Source organism: Elephas maximus, chromosome 3, assembly GCF_024166365.1.
Source record: "Elephas maximus indicus isolate mEleMax1 chromosome 3, mEleMax1 primary haplotype, whole genome shotgun sequence".
NCBI lineage: Eukaryota > Metazoa > Chordata > Mammalia > Proboscidea > Elephantidae > Elephas > Elephas maximus.
The window spans coordinates 12,067,983-12,082,744 of NC_064821.1; the positions used below are offsets into that span (position 1 = coordinate 12,067,983).

A 14,762-nucleotide genomic window follows, 5' to 3' on the forward strand; every position below is an offset into this window, starting at 1 on the left:
AGGAAATGGTGGCAGTGCACTGTGGAGGTCTCAACTTGTGACTTCTGTCTTTGTAGAGGGCCATTTGTGTAGGAATGACATCTTCATAGTGATTGTTAGCCCCTTATTATCACAGCACGAGGGAGTTGGAGTTCACTGGGAAAGAAGAACCTTCATCGTGTTGAGCTATGTTAAAGAAGGTGTAGCTCATACCCAGAAGAAGTGAAGCCAGGAACTCAAACAAACTGGTACACCAGTGTTCACTGCAGCACTTTTCACAACAGCCAACAGGTGGCAACAGCCAAAATGTCCATCAACAGATGAATGGATAAGCAGAATGTGGTCTGTACACACAGTGGAATGTTAGCCATAAAGAGAAATGAAGTTCTCACGCACACCACAACGTGGATGGACTTCAAAAATACCATGCTGAGCAAAATAAGTCAGTCACAAAAGGACAAAGAGTGTAGGATCCCACTTACATGAAATAGGCAAGCATAGAAACCAAGGAGCCCTGGTGGCACAGTGGTTAAGAGCTCAGCTGCTAACCAAAAGGTCGGCAGTTTGAATCCACCAGCCTCTCCTTGGGAACCTCATGGGGCAGCTCTACTGTGTCTTACAGGGTCGCTAGTAGTTGGAATCGACTCGACGGCAACGGGTTTGGTTTTTGGTGTAGAAACCAAAGCCCATTATTGGTTACCAGTAGTGGCAGGGAGGGTCGCTGCTTGGGGGGCACTGAGTTTCTGTTGACGGTGGTAGAATACGCTGGAGAAGGATAGGGCTAGGGTTTGCACGACATGAAGAAGGTAATCAGTCACGCAGTCATGCACGTAGAAATTGTTGAGTTGGCAAGTGTTCTGTTGTGTATATTCTCACCACAGTTATAAAAAAAAGACAGCTTGGAGAACACGTGAAATCATGGCCGTGTCATCCCACATAGGTGTCAGCACTCTCCACGACTCCTCTGCCGGAAATTCCCTCTGACATGTACCCCGCTAGCACGCTCCCAATCACCCTAAATTTCCACCTATATTGAAATGCACACGGAACACTGAATGTCAACCCCCAGAAAGGCTCCTGCGCGACGTGCATCACCCTGTGGGATAGGCGAGGCTGGCCCCGTGTGGAGAAGCCGCCGGGTGGGTGTCTTGGGGACTCAGGAGCGGGCCGGGAAGGCCACCACACAGATTTCTTTTTAGTAGCAATTGCCCTTTGGGAAATGATGTTGTTGTTGTTGTTAGCTGCCGTCGGGTAGACTCCGACTCATGGCGACCCCGTGTGTGCAGAGCAGAACTGCTGCATAGTGTTTTCAAGGCCGTGACCTTTCAGAAGCAGATGGCCAGGCCCTTCTTCAGAGGCGCCCCTGGTTGGGTTCAAACCGCCGACCTTTCTGTTAGTAGTCGAGCGCTTAACCATCTGCACCACCCAGGGACTTCCAGATTTCTTCTTAATGCCACTGTTTGTCATTGCCAGGAGCAGAGTTTCCAGATGGGGTTTTCACCTTGAGAATAAATTAGCCTAGTAGTCCATCTCAATTAGGTTCAGTTTAAATAGCTGACTTTTCAACTAGGAGTGAAAAGCTCAGCCTAATAGTCCTTAGCTTTCTAAGGGTTGTATTTTTTCCTCTGTAGGAAAGATAATTAGTGGGTACAGGCATGCTGCAAGGAGCCCTGGGGGCACAATGGCTAAGCGCTCGGCTGCTGAGAGGTTGGCAGTTTGAACCCGCCAGCGCCTCCGTGGGAGAGAGACCCAGCGATCAGCTCTGGAGAGATTACAGCCTAGGAAACCTTATGGGGCAGTTCTGCTCTGTTACATGAGGTCTCTATGAGTGCAAATCGACTCGACGGCGCCCAACAACAACAGACAACCTACAATCCAAATTCTCAGTTTAATGAGCTACCGCCATCCCGCCAGCTGCCGTCAGTTCTGACTCCTGTTGACCCCGTGTGTGTCAGAGCACAGTTGTGCTCCGTAGGGTTTTCAGTGGCTGGTTTCTTGGAAGTAGAGCGCCAAGCCTTTCTTCCGAGAGGCCTCTGGGTGGACTCAAACCCCCAACCCCTCAGTTAGCAGCCAAGCGCAGTAACCATTTGCACCACCCAGGGACTCCTAGGTTAATGTGCAGGTGAGTGAAAACAAACCTTTGGAGCACCTGGTGCACGGGAGATTGGTGATCACTTACTGCACGTGATGGAATAAAAGCCCCTCGCCCACTTGGGTGATAAAATGCTACTTAGAGGGCTGTGCACAGTGCAGTGTGCGGTTGGACGCTGTGCCTGCCGTGGTCCTTGGGTCTTTGAGTCATCCTGACATCAGATCATAGATTAATTAGGATCGCTTATACGGCATTGGCAGGAACCCCGGCAGGTGCAGACCTCCGTATTTCACGATAGTAGATGATTTATAGCGAACGGCAACTGCTTTCTGCCTTTTACTGCCTGTGAGGACTGAGAGGTGTAGGTTTTTACATTTGACCGAAGGAAAAAAAGCTGCAATTTCCACCCAAGCAGTCACCCGGTGGGGACCAATTTCCTGCCCTCCAGACCCGCCGACTGAGCCAATACGGTAAGGGAAGACGCAGCTTTACATTTCTAGAAGGATCACACCGCAGGTATAAAAACAGCGCGAGGCGGCGGCGCCTCAGCGCCCCGAGTGTGAACATGGGGAACACACACCCCAAAGGCAGCGACAGGAGCGGCAGGCTTCCAGGCCGCCCTGAGCTGTCCTTCTACGGCTCTTTTCCTCGGAAATGGAACGAGAAGGTCTTTTTAGATAACGAGCTGCTGACCTCCAAGGTCCTGTCTGTGCTGCGGCCGCGGCCTGAGAGGGACTTCCAGGCGGGCACCCTCCGCTACCCCGCGCACTTTCTGAGCACCAACTCTGTGTTTGCCTCCGTCGCAGCCTCGATGAAGGAGCGCCCGCGGGGCACCCTCCTGTCCCCTGATGACAGCCCGATCCTGCCCAGAAAGGTCGGCATGACGGTCCCGCAGAAGGGGGCTGCACCGCCAGCACTGAGCCCGGCTGGAACAGGGGTGCGACTCGGGTAAGCCGCTTCTCTTCTCTGTCGCTAATGCAGGCCAAGAGGCACCCCCGTCCCCTGGGAGCTGTTGACACGCTGCCCCCCTGTGCCGAGCGGTGAGATGCCCATTAGCACTTGTCTCTGAGATTTACCCCTTCTCCTTTTTTCCAAAGCGATGCGTTGCGGGTGTGCTTCACCCACTGGGAGCCAGCACGCTGCTATTTCACACCCGTCCAGAATGTTCTTGCACTTGCCCCTCGGGTGGAGTGTCTCCGTGTGTCCAGGACAGTGCCCGAGTCCCGCTGGGGGTGCCACAGAGATTACACCCCATTGCCTAGACCCTTCCTGGCTGTGCAGGGACTTTGAGATGGTGCGCTTAATATCGCACCCAGCAGTCTGGGCAGAACACCACACTGGTGCAGAGACCTGATGTAATTGCCGAGATCCTTACAATGACGGTTGCTGAGAAAAGGAGCTGATGGACTGCCTTTTTCCACTGAGAAAGGACCAGCCTTGAGTTACTGATAGTAGTAATGGAAAATTTGGCAAAAATTACTGATTCACATGGTTGATACCACTAAATTGTACCCGTGAAAAACATTGCATTGGCAGATGTTGTGTTTATGTATTTTTACAGCAATTAAAAAAGAAAGACTATCCTCCCACACCCAACCATGAGGCTGGTCCACTTAGCTATTGTTAGAAAGAATTCCAGGGGCTTCCGTGGGCTCCAGTAGTCAGGAAGGAACCAGCTGCCATCGGGTCATCCTGACTCGTGGTGACCTCATGCATGTCACAGTAGAACTGTGCTCCGCAGGGTTTTCAGTGGCTGATTTCTCGGAAGTAGGTTGCCAGGCCTTTCTTCTGAGGTGCCTCTGGGTAGACTCGAACCCCCAGACTTTCAGTTAGCAGCCGAGCACATTAACTGTTTGCAACACCTGGGATTCCAGCGTTGGTAAAGGAGGCCTACAGTTACTGCACCCTTAGAATGTTCCTGAACATTCCAGTTAGTTCTGATGGAAGAAGTCCTGATGTTTTTATGGACAGAATAGTCTCTTAATTTTCAAAACTTACCCATGAGGAGGTGATGTTTATGCTGAAATCCGGAAAACTTTCACCAGTATGTAATCAGATTGAGTGACAGTCTGGTATCTTTGGTACAGTGGGGTTTGTGCATGTGCACAATTTAACGTTCTGAAATGATCGTTTTCGTGATTTTTCTTTAGATCAGTTACAGGAGAGATGGATGACACCGACTCCGGGTTGTCAAAATTCAAGCAGGCAGCTGACGACTCCCTCTCGTTTACATCTTCGAATGCCGAGTCTGTTTTTGTGGAAGGTACAAACGCCTCTCTCCTTCCATGGATTTCAGAGGGTCCCCAACCACAGTGGGAAGTATGGGGACCAGTGAAAACATGTCCCTGGGTGGGGTGGTGGGGAGGCCCATGCAGGGCAGCAGGCCTGGGTTCTTCACACAGATCCATACACTGCCTCGCTGAGGAGTGAGATCGAGTCAGATGCCCACGAGTTCGAGGCTGAGTCCTGGAGCCTGTCCGTCGACCTGGCATACATGAAGAAACAAAAGCGAGAGGTGGTGAAAAGACAGGATGTTGTGTACGGTAAGAGTCCCTGTGCCACCACGCCTGCCTTCCTGTGACTGCTTTGCTTTCTTTTTGCTAATTCCACCTGGGCTCCTGGATCCCGCTACTGACTCCCCCTCCCAAGACCACATTGCCATCCGCCAGCCTCCACCAGGGTATGGTGGGAGCAGCTTTGTGAGAACACATCTCTGCTGGGTGGTTGTGGCCCAGGTGTGACTTGCGATGACCTGTTTGTCTCCACCCACACATGGTGACCCTGAGACACATCCTCTGGTCCCGCCCCAGCTGTCCCCGGTGATCCCCAGATAGCCCAGGTCTGGCTGTGGTGGTGGTTGTTGTTGGGTGCCCTCAAGTCAATTTCGACTTATAGTGACCCCATGGTGACAGAAGAGAACTACCCAATAAGGGTTACCTAGGCTGTAATCTTTACGGGACCAGATTGCCAGGTCTTTCTCCCTCAGAGCAGCTGGGTAGGTTCGAACCACCAACCTTTTGACTGGCAGCCAAGCACTTAACCATTGCACTACCAGGGCACCTGGGTTAGGGGGTGAGTTTTGGAGGCATGCCCCTGTCTCAGGCGTGATTAGCTTTTTCTCCGAGCCATGCTGAATGCTTCGTGCCCCTTCCTGCCAGCCATCGAAGAGCCTGGCCAGGGGCAACCACTTCCCTCTGAGATGGGCTGTCAAGGTCACGGTCACTGGTGGGGAGTTACTGAATGAGAACAGGGACTGCAAACACAAGTCTCCATCCCCGTGCCAGGCACCACGCCAGGAGCTTCACATGGGCCCTTCCACCCCGGCCTCTGGACCACCAGGAGTTAGGTGATCAATGCCCAGGCTTGGGAAGAGGGACCCACCCAAGGCAATAGGCCTCCTCAGCCCAAGGCCCTGTTAGTTCTTCAGGTGCTGCTCCTGATTCTGCCTCCGGAGAGCCATTTCCTCAAGGCTGACAGCGTATGTCGCCTGAGGAGGTATTTTCCTGTCCCTCAGTGAGGAGATTCCGTGTTGTTGCTGTTAGGTGCTATTGAGTCGATTCTGACTCATGGTGAGCCTATAGGACAGAGTAGAACTGCCCCGTGGGGTTTCTTAGGCTGTAATTTCAACGGGAGCAGATCACCAGGCCTTTCTCTCGCAAAGCCGCTAGGTGAGTCTAAACCACCGACCTTTCAGTTAGTAAGCAGCAGAGTGCTTAACCCGTTTGTAAAAATGGCTTGGGGGAGGTGTCTGACTTCCTCCAACCCAACAAGGGGGAAGGAGAACCAAGATCAACAGCCCAAGGGCGATTCCTATGAGACAGAGGTCAGATACACCTCCTCGCTCTTGGCCACCTCTACTAATTCTGACACCAACCATCCCTCCCATAGCACTCTTCACTGGGTTCAATAATTCATTGCAATGGCCACGCAGAACTCACAGACGATACTCACAATTATGGGTTTTATTAGGGAAATAACAATTACAATTCAGGCTCAAGAACACTCAGGATACAGTTCTTCCATCCAGATAGCCTCTCCCCAGCTGTGCTCACAGGTACGCCTCTCCCCGGCTCTCAGCCTCTGCCCAAAGGCACTTAGCTTTCTCTCTTGTGGGCAGGGAAGGCCACCATGCCATCTCTGCTGCTGGGTCGCTCCTGCTGGTCTCTCCTTCCTTGGTGGTGGTGGGCTCTTCCTTGGTAGGATCCTCCTTTCTGTTCTGGAATTTGCTCTCTTTTAAGGAAAAACTGACCAATCCCCTTGGTAGGCCACAATCACCCTATCACACAGTCCTATCAAATCACCTGGGGAGGAGTTCCAAGACCATGGCTAGAAAGGCCACATACAAAAGTAATTCACCACACCATTGCAACCCCAAGGCTCCTGGAGATTTGATGTAAAAGCATTTTTACTTTCACCCATGTGGAAGTTTCTGGCATCCCCACCAGCCCAGCCTCCCCACTTTTCAGATACAGAGCTCTCTGGGTCAGAGTAGTTGGGTTGTCCATATGGAGGAGAATCCAGGAGAGCACTCCCCCTTGGGATCTCCAAGCCAAGCCAGAGGTCCTGCAAAGACATGGTCCAGATACCTCCATCTAGGTAAGCCCTTTGCCCCATCGTCACACCCTCTGGGCCCCCACAGACTGCTTAATCCTTTGTGGCTGGCGACCCAGGGCTTGGCACGACTGAGACCACACAGCTCTCAACACAGTCCTTTGAGGGCTGACAGAATCCCATTCCTCTGCTGCCTTCTGCCAGAATCCCTTTCCCCTTCAGTCCTGTCCCTTTCTAGAATCTTCTCCATCACCCCCAGCCCACACACAGTGTTCCTCCCTCCTCTGGACACCTCACACTTCTTGTCTCCACCATATTTGGCCTTAATAGCATTGGCCACACACAGACATCTCAACAGCCCTGGCACACACACCTACGCCACCTGGCACAGAGCCTTATTTGTAGTAAGCGCTCAGTTTTTTGTTGTTGCACACACCCTGCTTCCAAGGAATTTTGCTTGTGGAATAGCCCAGTGGTAGTACCAAAAAAAAAAAAGTTGCCATCGAGTTGATTCTGACTCATAGCAACCCTATAAGACAGAGTAGAACTGCCCCGTAGAGTTTCTAAGGAGCACCTGGTGGATTCGAACTGCCAGCCTTTCGGTTAGCAGCCATAGCTCTTAACCACTACACTGTACAGATCACTTATTGATCAGGTAATGCAGAGGGAAAGAGAGGGGCGCCAGGAAGACCAAATGGCCCACTTAGCTCATGGCAGCTCCCGAAGACATCCGTAGAGTTGAGAAATGACTCCACCTCTCTCCACAGCAATACGGCTGGTCTTATTTTTACGTTTCACTCGTCTTGGACAGCGTGCATAAATGTACCCAGAATATGCCCTTCTTTTGAAGCTTTTATGTCTTGCATAGTCTTTGAAATTATGATTTGAAATGGCTGCACTAGAGTTCACGGAACTGAAATATCAAAACTGGGGTCACACTCAACATTTGGTGGCCTTTTTACATCACAGAATTCTCCCCAAGTTGTGACTTTTAGTCTTTCCTTGTTCTTTTTCATGGTGACAGTGTATGAATGTGCTTTTCCCCTGTAAATGGACAGCTGGGTGAGGGTGTGGTTTTTGGTGTTATGAATAGTGGTGGAATAGATGCGGTAAACGTTTTAGCAGAGCCCCTCGGTGACACAAATGGTTGAGCACTCGACTGCTAAGCAAAAAGTTGGTGGTTCGAACCCACCCAGAGACACCTCAGAAGACAGGCCTGGTGATCTGCTTCTGAAAGGTCACAGCCTTGAAAGCCCTATGGAGCACAATTCTACTTGGCACACGTGGGATTGCCATGAATCGGAGTCGACTCAGCGGCAACTGATTTGGAACATTTTAGACCACTGTTAAAGATAGCCTCCTGCAGGGTCGCTGTGAGTCACAATCAACTCGACAGCAACACGTTTGGTTTCTGGGGGGTTTGCAGTAAATACGTTTTTTGCTTTTTGATCTGATTCCCTTAGAATAAAATTTTCTGGGTGTGAGATTATTGGGTTGAAGGGCATAACTATTTTTAATGGATCTTTAGATATAATACTTTAGTGTGTTACATATTCAGAAGGTCATTAAAAACCATTCATATGGTTCAAAACTTTTTGAATATAGTAAGATACTCAAAGAAGAATCACCCTCACACCCTTGTCCCCAGTCTGTGCTTTCCTGCTCCTCCAACTGGTAACCAGTGTTATTCGTTCCCTCTGGATCCTTCTTTTGCCCCCTTTTTAAACAAAAAGTACAATTTTATCTGTATTGTTCTACCAGTTGCTCTTTTTTTTTAATTGAGGTAAAATACACATCACATAAAATTTACCGTTGTAAAATGTAACATGCGTGACATTCAGTGCGTTCACGATGTTGTGCAACCATCACCACTATCTAGTTCCAGAACATTCTCATTGTCCCAAAGGAAATCCCATATACATTAAGCAGTCACTCCCCACTCCCCCCTCCCCCGCTCACTTTTTCTTTCTTATTTTACCCCGGTCTTGGAGGTCTTTCCACATGAGGGTGCTACAGTTACTTGTTGCCTCGTCTCCCATTGTACGTGTGTCCATCCTTCATTGCCTCCTTTCTGATGCGGGAGACAAAGCTGCTGTGAATCACTTTGGAAGTGCATGATTTTGCCTGTGTACAAGTATATCTGTAGGAAAAGTTCCCAGAAATGGGATTTTTGAGTCAGAAAAGTGTATGTGTTTGTAATACATCGCCACTTTGCCCCCCAGAGAGGTCATACAACCCGTAGTCCCACCAGCACTGGGTGAGACTGTCCAGGTCTCTAGCACGGGGCCGCAGGCTGTCTTTTCACCCGTCCAGAAGGCGAAAGAGCATCTTGGTGTCATTTTAACTTGCATTTCTCTTAGGAGCTGGGTTGAACACGTCTTCGTATACTTGAGAGCCATTTGTATTTCCCTTTCTGTACAAATCCTTTGCCTATTTGCTTATTAGTCTTGTTCTCAGTCATATTTAAGCGTTCTTTATGAATTTTTGGGGGGGGTGAGCCTTTAGTCTGTGATATGAATTACAAGTATTTTTCGCAGTTCATCTTTTGCCCTTCGACTTTGCTTGTGGTGGGTTTTTGCCGTGCCGAAATTGTTGCTATTTGTATAATCTAGTTTATCAACAGGGAGTCCTGGAGGCACAAGGGTTAAGGGCTTGGCTGCTAACTGAAAGACTGGCAGTTCAAACTCACCCAGCAGCTTTCCCAGAGAAAGACCTGGTAATCCGCTCCTGTAAAGATTATAATCTAGATAACCCTATGGGGTAATTCTACTCTGTCACTTGGGGGTCACTATGAGTTGGAACTGACTCGACGGCACCTAATAACAACAAAAGCTGGGAGATGAGGAAATGGAGAGTGATAGCTCATGAGTGTGAGGTTTCCTTTTGGAGTGATGAAAATATTCTGGAATTAGGTAGTGGTAATGGCTGCACAGCACTGTGAGTGCTAAAAACCACTGAACAGTACGCTCTGAAAGAGTGAACTGTATGGTGTGTGAACAGTATCTCGGTAAAGCTGTTATTTACACAAAGAAGAAGAAACCAGTTGAGGAAAAGAGCCTGGGCAGCTGTCCATTGTGAGACGGCCCCTCGGGCTCCAGGGACCCTCAGAGAAGTGATCACATTGCTCTCGCAGGAGCCCAGTTCTTTGCTCTTTGACCTATTATAATCCTTAAACTGCTGGGAGCCCGGCCTTTGAAAATCCGTCAAAAGCTAGGGCCCTCTCCTCAGGGGGAGACATACCAACCCCCGATACACCCACACAGAATTGAGCAGGTGCTTTGCATGGTTCCTGGCTCCCCCATGCCCGCCCACAAACTCCAGTCCTTAACCCCAGCCTTGAGAACAACAGATAAACTCAAGCACAAAGCATGGCCATTCTCTGCCTTAGACAATGAGTTAAAATTCTCATGTGAGCTCTGCTTTCCCTGTGGCCATTCTAGGCTGGGTCTGACCATGAGCATGGCAGTGGATGAGACTGGCTCCCAGAGAGCAGTGTTCACCAAACAGCTCCTTGCTTAGAACTGCCAGGACCTTCCTTAGCTGACTGGGTTTTAGAGGTCCCAGTGCACCCCTGGTCCTCTCTTTTCCCCCCATCGCTCCCCCTCCCTGCCCCTTAGGCTGGGGTCCAGGAGGATGGGAAGTATGGAAACCTGGGCAGTGAGACCACAAGGGCAAGGGCTCCTGCAGACACTTCCGTAAGCACGCCTGGCACACGCAGGCAGCCAGGACCTCCTGAGGGACAGAGCTGCCAGGCACGCCTCAAACGTGCACGTGCAGCGAGCCGTGGAGCCAGCGTCCTCCCCAGTGTGGGTAAGTCCTCCACCCATGTCCCCACAGAGCTGATGCAGACAGAGGTGCACCATGTGCGCACGCTCAAGATCATGCTGAAGGTGTACTCCCGGGCGCTGTGCGAGGAGCTGCAGTTCAGCAGCAAGGCCATCGGCCACCTTTTCCCATGCGTGGACGACCTGCTGGATATGCATGGCCACTTTCTCGCCCGGCTGAAGGAGCGCCGCCAGGAGTCCCTGGAGGAGGGCAGTGACCGCAATTACATCATCCAGAGAATCGGGGACCTCCTGGTGCATCAGGTGGGTCCCATCAAAGCGCACGCATGGCCCCGTCTCTGTTCCTCTTACGTTCTGAGTACCTGCTGTCCACAGGAGCAGTGTGGGCCCTTACAGCTGTGAGCTCAGCTAATAGCCTGGAAACACAGAGACCCGAATAGCAGGTGTACCTGTCCGGACACCCTTCAGTGTTGTGTGCTTTTGTGGTTTTGTCTGGTTATTTGCTTATTTTTTAATTTTTGGATCTGCCTGCTATGTTTTTGATCGTCAGAAGTGTAACCTGTGGGCCCGTGTGATTTCAGCCGAGTCTAGGCGGGACAGAGGCGGCTGTAGTGCTGCCCGGTGACTCAGAGTACTTGGAGTGTTCTGGATCTGTTAATTCGAATTAACTGGAGGAATACCGCATATGATCTTGAATTTTTCTGACATTCCTTAGTTTAAACTCCCCCCCCCCCCCCCCGGATTTCTGGAAGCTTTACAGCACCTGTGACATAGTAAAGCCCTTCAGCAGACAGTCATCTCCTTTTCTCTTTTTTATAATTTGGGATTAGTGAAAGGAGCTGTGGTGGCGCAGCAGTTAAGCGCTTGGCTGCCAACCAGAAGGTCAGTGGTTCGAACCCACCAGCCACTCCACAGGAAGAAGATGTGGCAGTCTGCTTCCCTACAGCCTTGGAAACCCTGTGGGGCAGTTATAGTCTGTCTTATCAGGATCGCTTTTACTTTTTTTTTTGGTTTTAGGATTGGACACCCCGTTCTGAAGCTCTCCTGTGTTGGACTACGTACTAGAGAAGGAAGTGAACTTGCAAATAAATTCAGTCTTTACTTCAGCAGCATCAGCGGAGTGCAATTAAAAGATAGCCTGGCAGTTTTCAACCGCTGGCTTTCCTCACTCCGTTCCAGTAACATCTCTGTTCTCTTTTATACTAGTTTTCCGGCGAGAACGGAGAAAGAATGAAAGAAAAATATGGCGTCTTTTGTAGCGGCCACAACGAAGCCGTCAGTCACTACAAGCTGCTGCTGCAGCAAAACAAGAAATTTCAGAACTTGATCAAGGTAAAAACAAACAAACAAAAATTTTTTTTTTTTAATTAAAAGCTTATTCTCTTTGCTGTAGGTTTTTGGCACAGAGCTGTAGAATCTTGGGATCTCAGGATTCGGGATTGTAAGATAACAGTGATGTCCAACTTCTTGTTTTGTCCTCAACCACAAGGCCCTCCGTCAGCAGAAGCTTACACAGAATCCTAACATATAAATCCAGTCAAAGGAAAGCGTTACCTAGTGGTCTGTTCCTTCGCACACCTGGGGGGCCCCTGAGGGGTCCCTACAGGCCCTGGCATGGAGCCCGCTGACCAACACTCCTTGGGCTGTTTGGATGGCACACGAAGATCATTTCAGGGGGCCACCCTGTACAGCCTGCCTCTCCACTGAGCACCCCCCGCCCCGTGGTAACCCAGTAGCCGTCGGGTCGACTCTGACTCATGGCAACCCGTGTGTGTCAGCGTAGAAGTGTACTCCATAGGGTTTACAATGGCTGATTTTTCGGTAGTAGACCCCCAGGCCTTTCCAGCCTTTCAGTTAGCACCCCAGTGCTTACCTGTCTGTACCACCCAGGGGCTCCCCTGCTGTTGTGAGTCGGTCCTTGTCTAAACCTTTGTCTCCTCCCCTTACTGGTTCACAGTTACCCGGTGGGGCGGGGGTGGGGGGGCTGTGGAGCACACGTCACACGTCTTCTCCCTGACAGTGTGCAGGTGCTCAAAGCCTAGAACCAGAAACACCTCACACAGCAGAGTCGAGAAGACCCCACCTCCCCTGGCCTAGAAAATTCACTTGGGTTAATGCCAGTTGACTTAATCAGCACTCACCTTTTCAGCAGCCCCAGCAGTGGTTCAAAGCCCTGGCACAGTGGTTAAGAGCTCGGCGGCTAATCAAGAGGTTTGTGGTTCAAATCCACCAGCCGCTCCTTGGAAACCTTACGGGGCAGTTCTCCCCTGTCCTGTAGGGTCACTGTGGGTTGGAATTGACTCAGTGGCAACGGGACCTGGGTTCAATTCCTGTACAGTGCACCTCGTGTGCAGCCACCACCTGTCTGTCAGTGGAAGCTTGCAGGTTGCTAGGATGCTGAACAGATTTCAGTGGCGCTTCTAGACTAAGACTAGGAAGAAAGGCCTGGTGATCTACTTTAAAAAACTAGGCAGTGAGAACCCTATGGATCACACTGGCCTGATCGCAACTGAGCACGGGGACGGCACAGGACAGGGGCAGTGTTTCATTTCATAGTGCGTGGTGTTGCCGTGAGTCAGAGGCCAGCTCAGCGGTAGCGGGCAACAGCAGCACACACGAATCCAGAGCAACTCCTGTCACGTGTTGCCTGTACCGCAGGGACTTTATTCTCAAGTGGTATTCAGCAGCTACTGGCTTCAAGGGAAGAGTTTGAGGTTTTTTCAGTTTTGTTCTGTTACAATCGTAATGGATGGAAGTGAAAGAGAAAGTCACTTTGGGGCTTAAACTCATTTGCGGAGCCCTGGCCTGTGCCACCTGCCATCCTGAGTGGAAAAACCTAGAAAGCGGGCTGGGGGGTGGTTTCTGATGAAGCAGAAGGAACAGAGACAGGGGCTTCTGTCCAGGAATCTCACAGACCTCATGGCTATTCGCAGGCCCTCTTCAGAATTGACTCCTGGCAATTGCTAGCATTCCTCAAACACACACAAGGGCGGGGACAGAGAAAAGCAGAATGTGTGGTATGTTCTGGAAGGTACAGTGAGCTGCTCTCATGCCCCACCAAGAAGTCACTTCAGGGGACGGCTTCTTTGGTTCTGAGCCAGAGGTGTGGACCTGTGCATTGGGAGCCAGCAGGGAGCAGGTCAGAAGGCAGACACCCAGTCTAGTTCCAGAAGGTTCTGACAGCCTTCGGTCAGAATTAGGGTCTTCCCCCGTGTGTGTGTGCACACGTGTGTGTGTGCGTGCGTGTGTGTGTGCGTGCGTGTGTGTGTGTGTGTGTTGGATAGCTCAACAGGTGACTTCTTGAACAGCTCCTGACGGAATCACTAGTCTGGTCCTTGTTTCTTCCTGGGTTCTTCAGGGCCCCTGTTCACACAATGGGTGATGCCACCTTCGCCTTTTGGCTTTTTTGTACACAGTAGTTAACTTCTGCTTTCAGGTATTTGGCGCGTGTCCCATGTATAACCCTCTACCACCCCCAGAGCAGGGAAAAGAAGGAGCCCCCGCCTTGGGCACTGGTCACTACTGTTTGGGCAGGTGGTGAGATGTTAATGTGGCATGTTCTGTTTTCCATCCCGTAGAAAATCGGCAACTTTTCCATCGTGCGGCGGCTGGGTGTTCAGGAGTGCATCCTTCTGGTCACTCAGCGCATCACCAAATACCCAGTGCTGGTGGAGCGCATTATTCAGAACACGGAAGGTACGTGGCCATCCTCGCAGCTTGCCCTTAGCGCTGCCGGGGCGGTCTCTGCCTGCCCCCTGTGTTAGCGGTGGGCTGGATAAAGCCCTCTCTGTGCTTTTGTCCCTGCTTCTCCAAATGCCGTTTCTTTGGTTCAGTGCTTGTTCACTGAGCACCTACTACACGGAAGTTGCTGTCCTGGGTGCTGGGGTCATGGATCTGGGGTCAGCACCATGAAGGCAGGGGCCAAGTCTGGTTTGCCCACCACCATCCCCCAGCCCCTAAGGAGCCCTGGCAGCACAGTGGATCAGTGCTCAGCTGCTAACTGAAAGGTTGACAGTTCTAACCCACTCAGCAGCTCTGCAGGAGAAAGACCTAGCAATCTGCTCCCATCAAAATTATGGCCTAGAAAGCCCTCTGGGATAGTTCTACTCTGCCACATGGGGTTGCTATGAGTCAAAAATCAACTTGCTGACGCCTAACAACATCCCCTAGCCTCTAGCCAGCTGGGCAGAACAGGCGCTTGGTCACCATCCGTGGAGTGAATGAAGGGATGGAGGCAATGCCCTTGTGAAGGCCACTCCTGGTGATCCAGCCAGGCACAGAGGTGACCTCAGTGTCACATGAGAGGGCTGTGCCTGGACTCAAGCAAGGGCAGAGAAAGGGCACGCAGCCCAGCG

General features: G+C 51.0%; 1 protein-coding gene across 6 annotated transcripts in view; it reads left to right on the forward strand.

The window, feature by feature from the left end:
- Positions 1 to 14,762, forward strand: part of ARHGEF18 (Rho/Rac guanine nucleotide exchange factor 18) — a 122,776-nt gene that overhangs the window by 89,853 nt on the left and 18,161 nt on the right. For all 6 annotated transcript variants that reach the window (XM_049876627.1, XM_049876626.1, XM_049876625.1 and 3 more), the window contains 6 exons: positions 2,878 to 3,019; positions 4,222 to 4,334; positions 4,474 to 4,614; positions 10,460 to 10,710; positions 11,614 to 11,739; positions 13,986 to 14,103. In XM_049876627.1, coding sequence (XP_049732584.1) covers positions 2,878 to 3,019; positions 4,222 to 4,334; positions 4,474 to 4,614; positions 10,460 to 10,710; positions 11,614 to 11,739; positions 13,986 to 14,103 — 891 coding nt within the window. The remainder of the gene's footprint in view (positions 1 to 2,877; positions 3,020 to 4,221; positions 4,335 to 4,473; positions 4,615 to 10,459; positions 10,711 to 11,613; positions 11,740 to 13,985; positions 14,104 to 14,762) is intronic.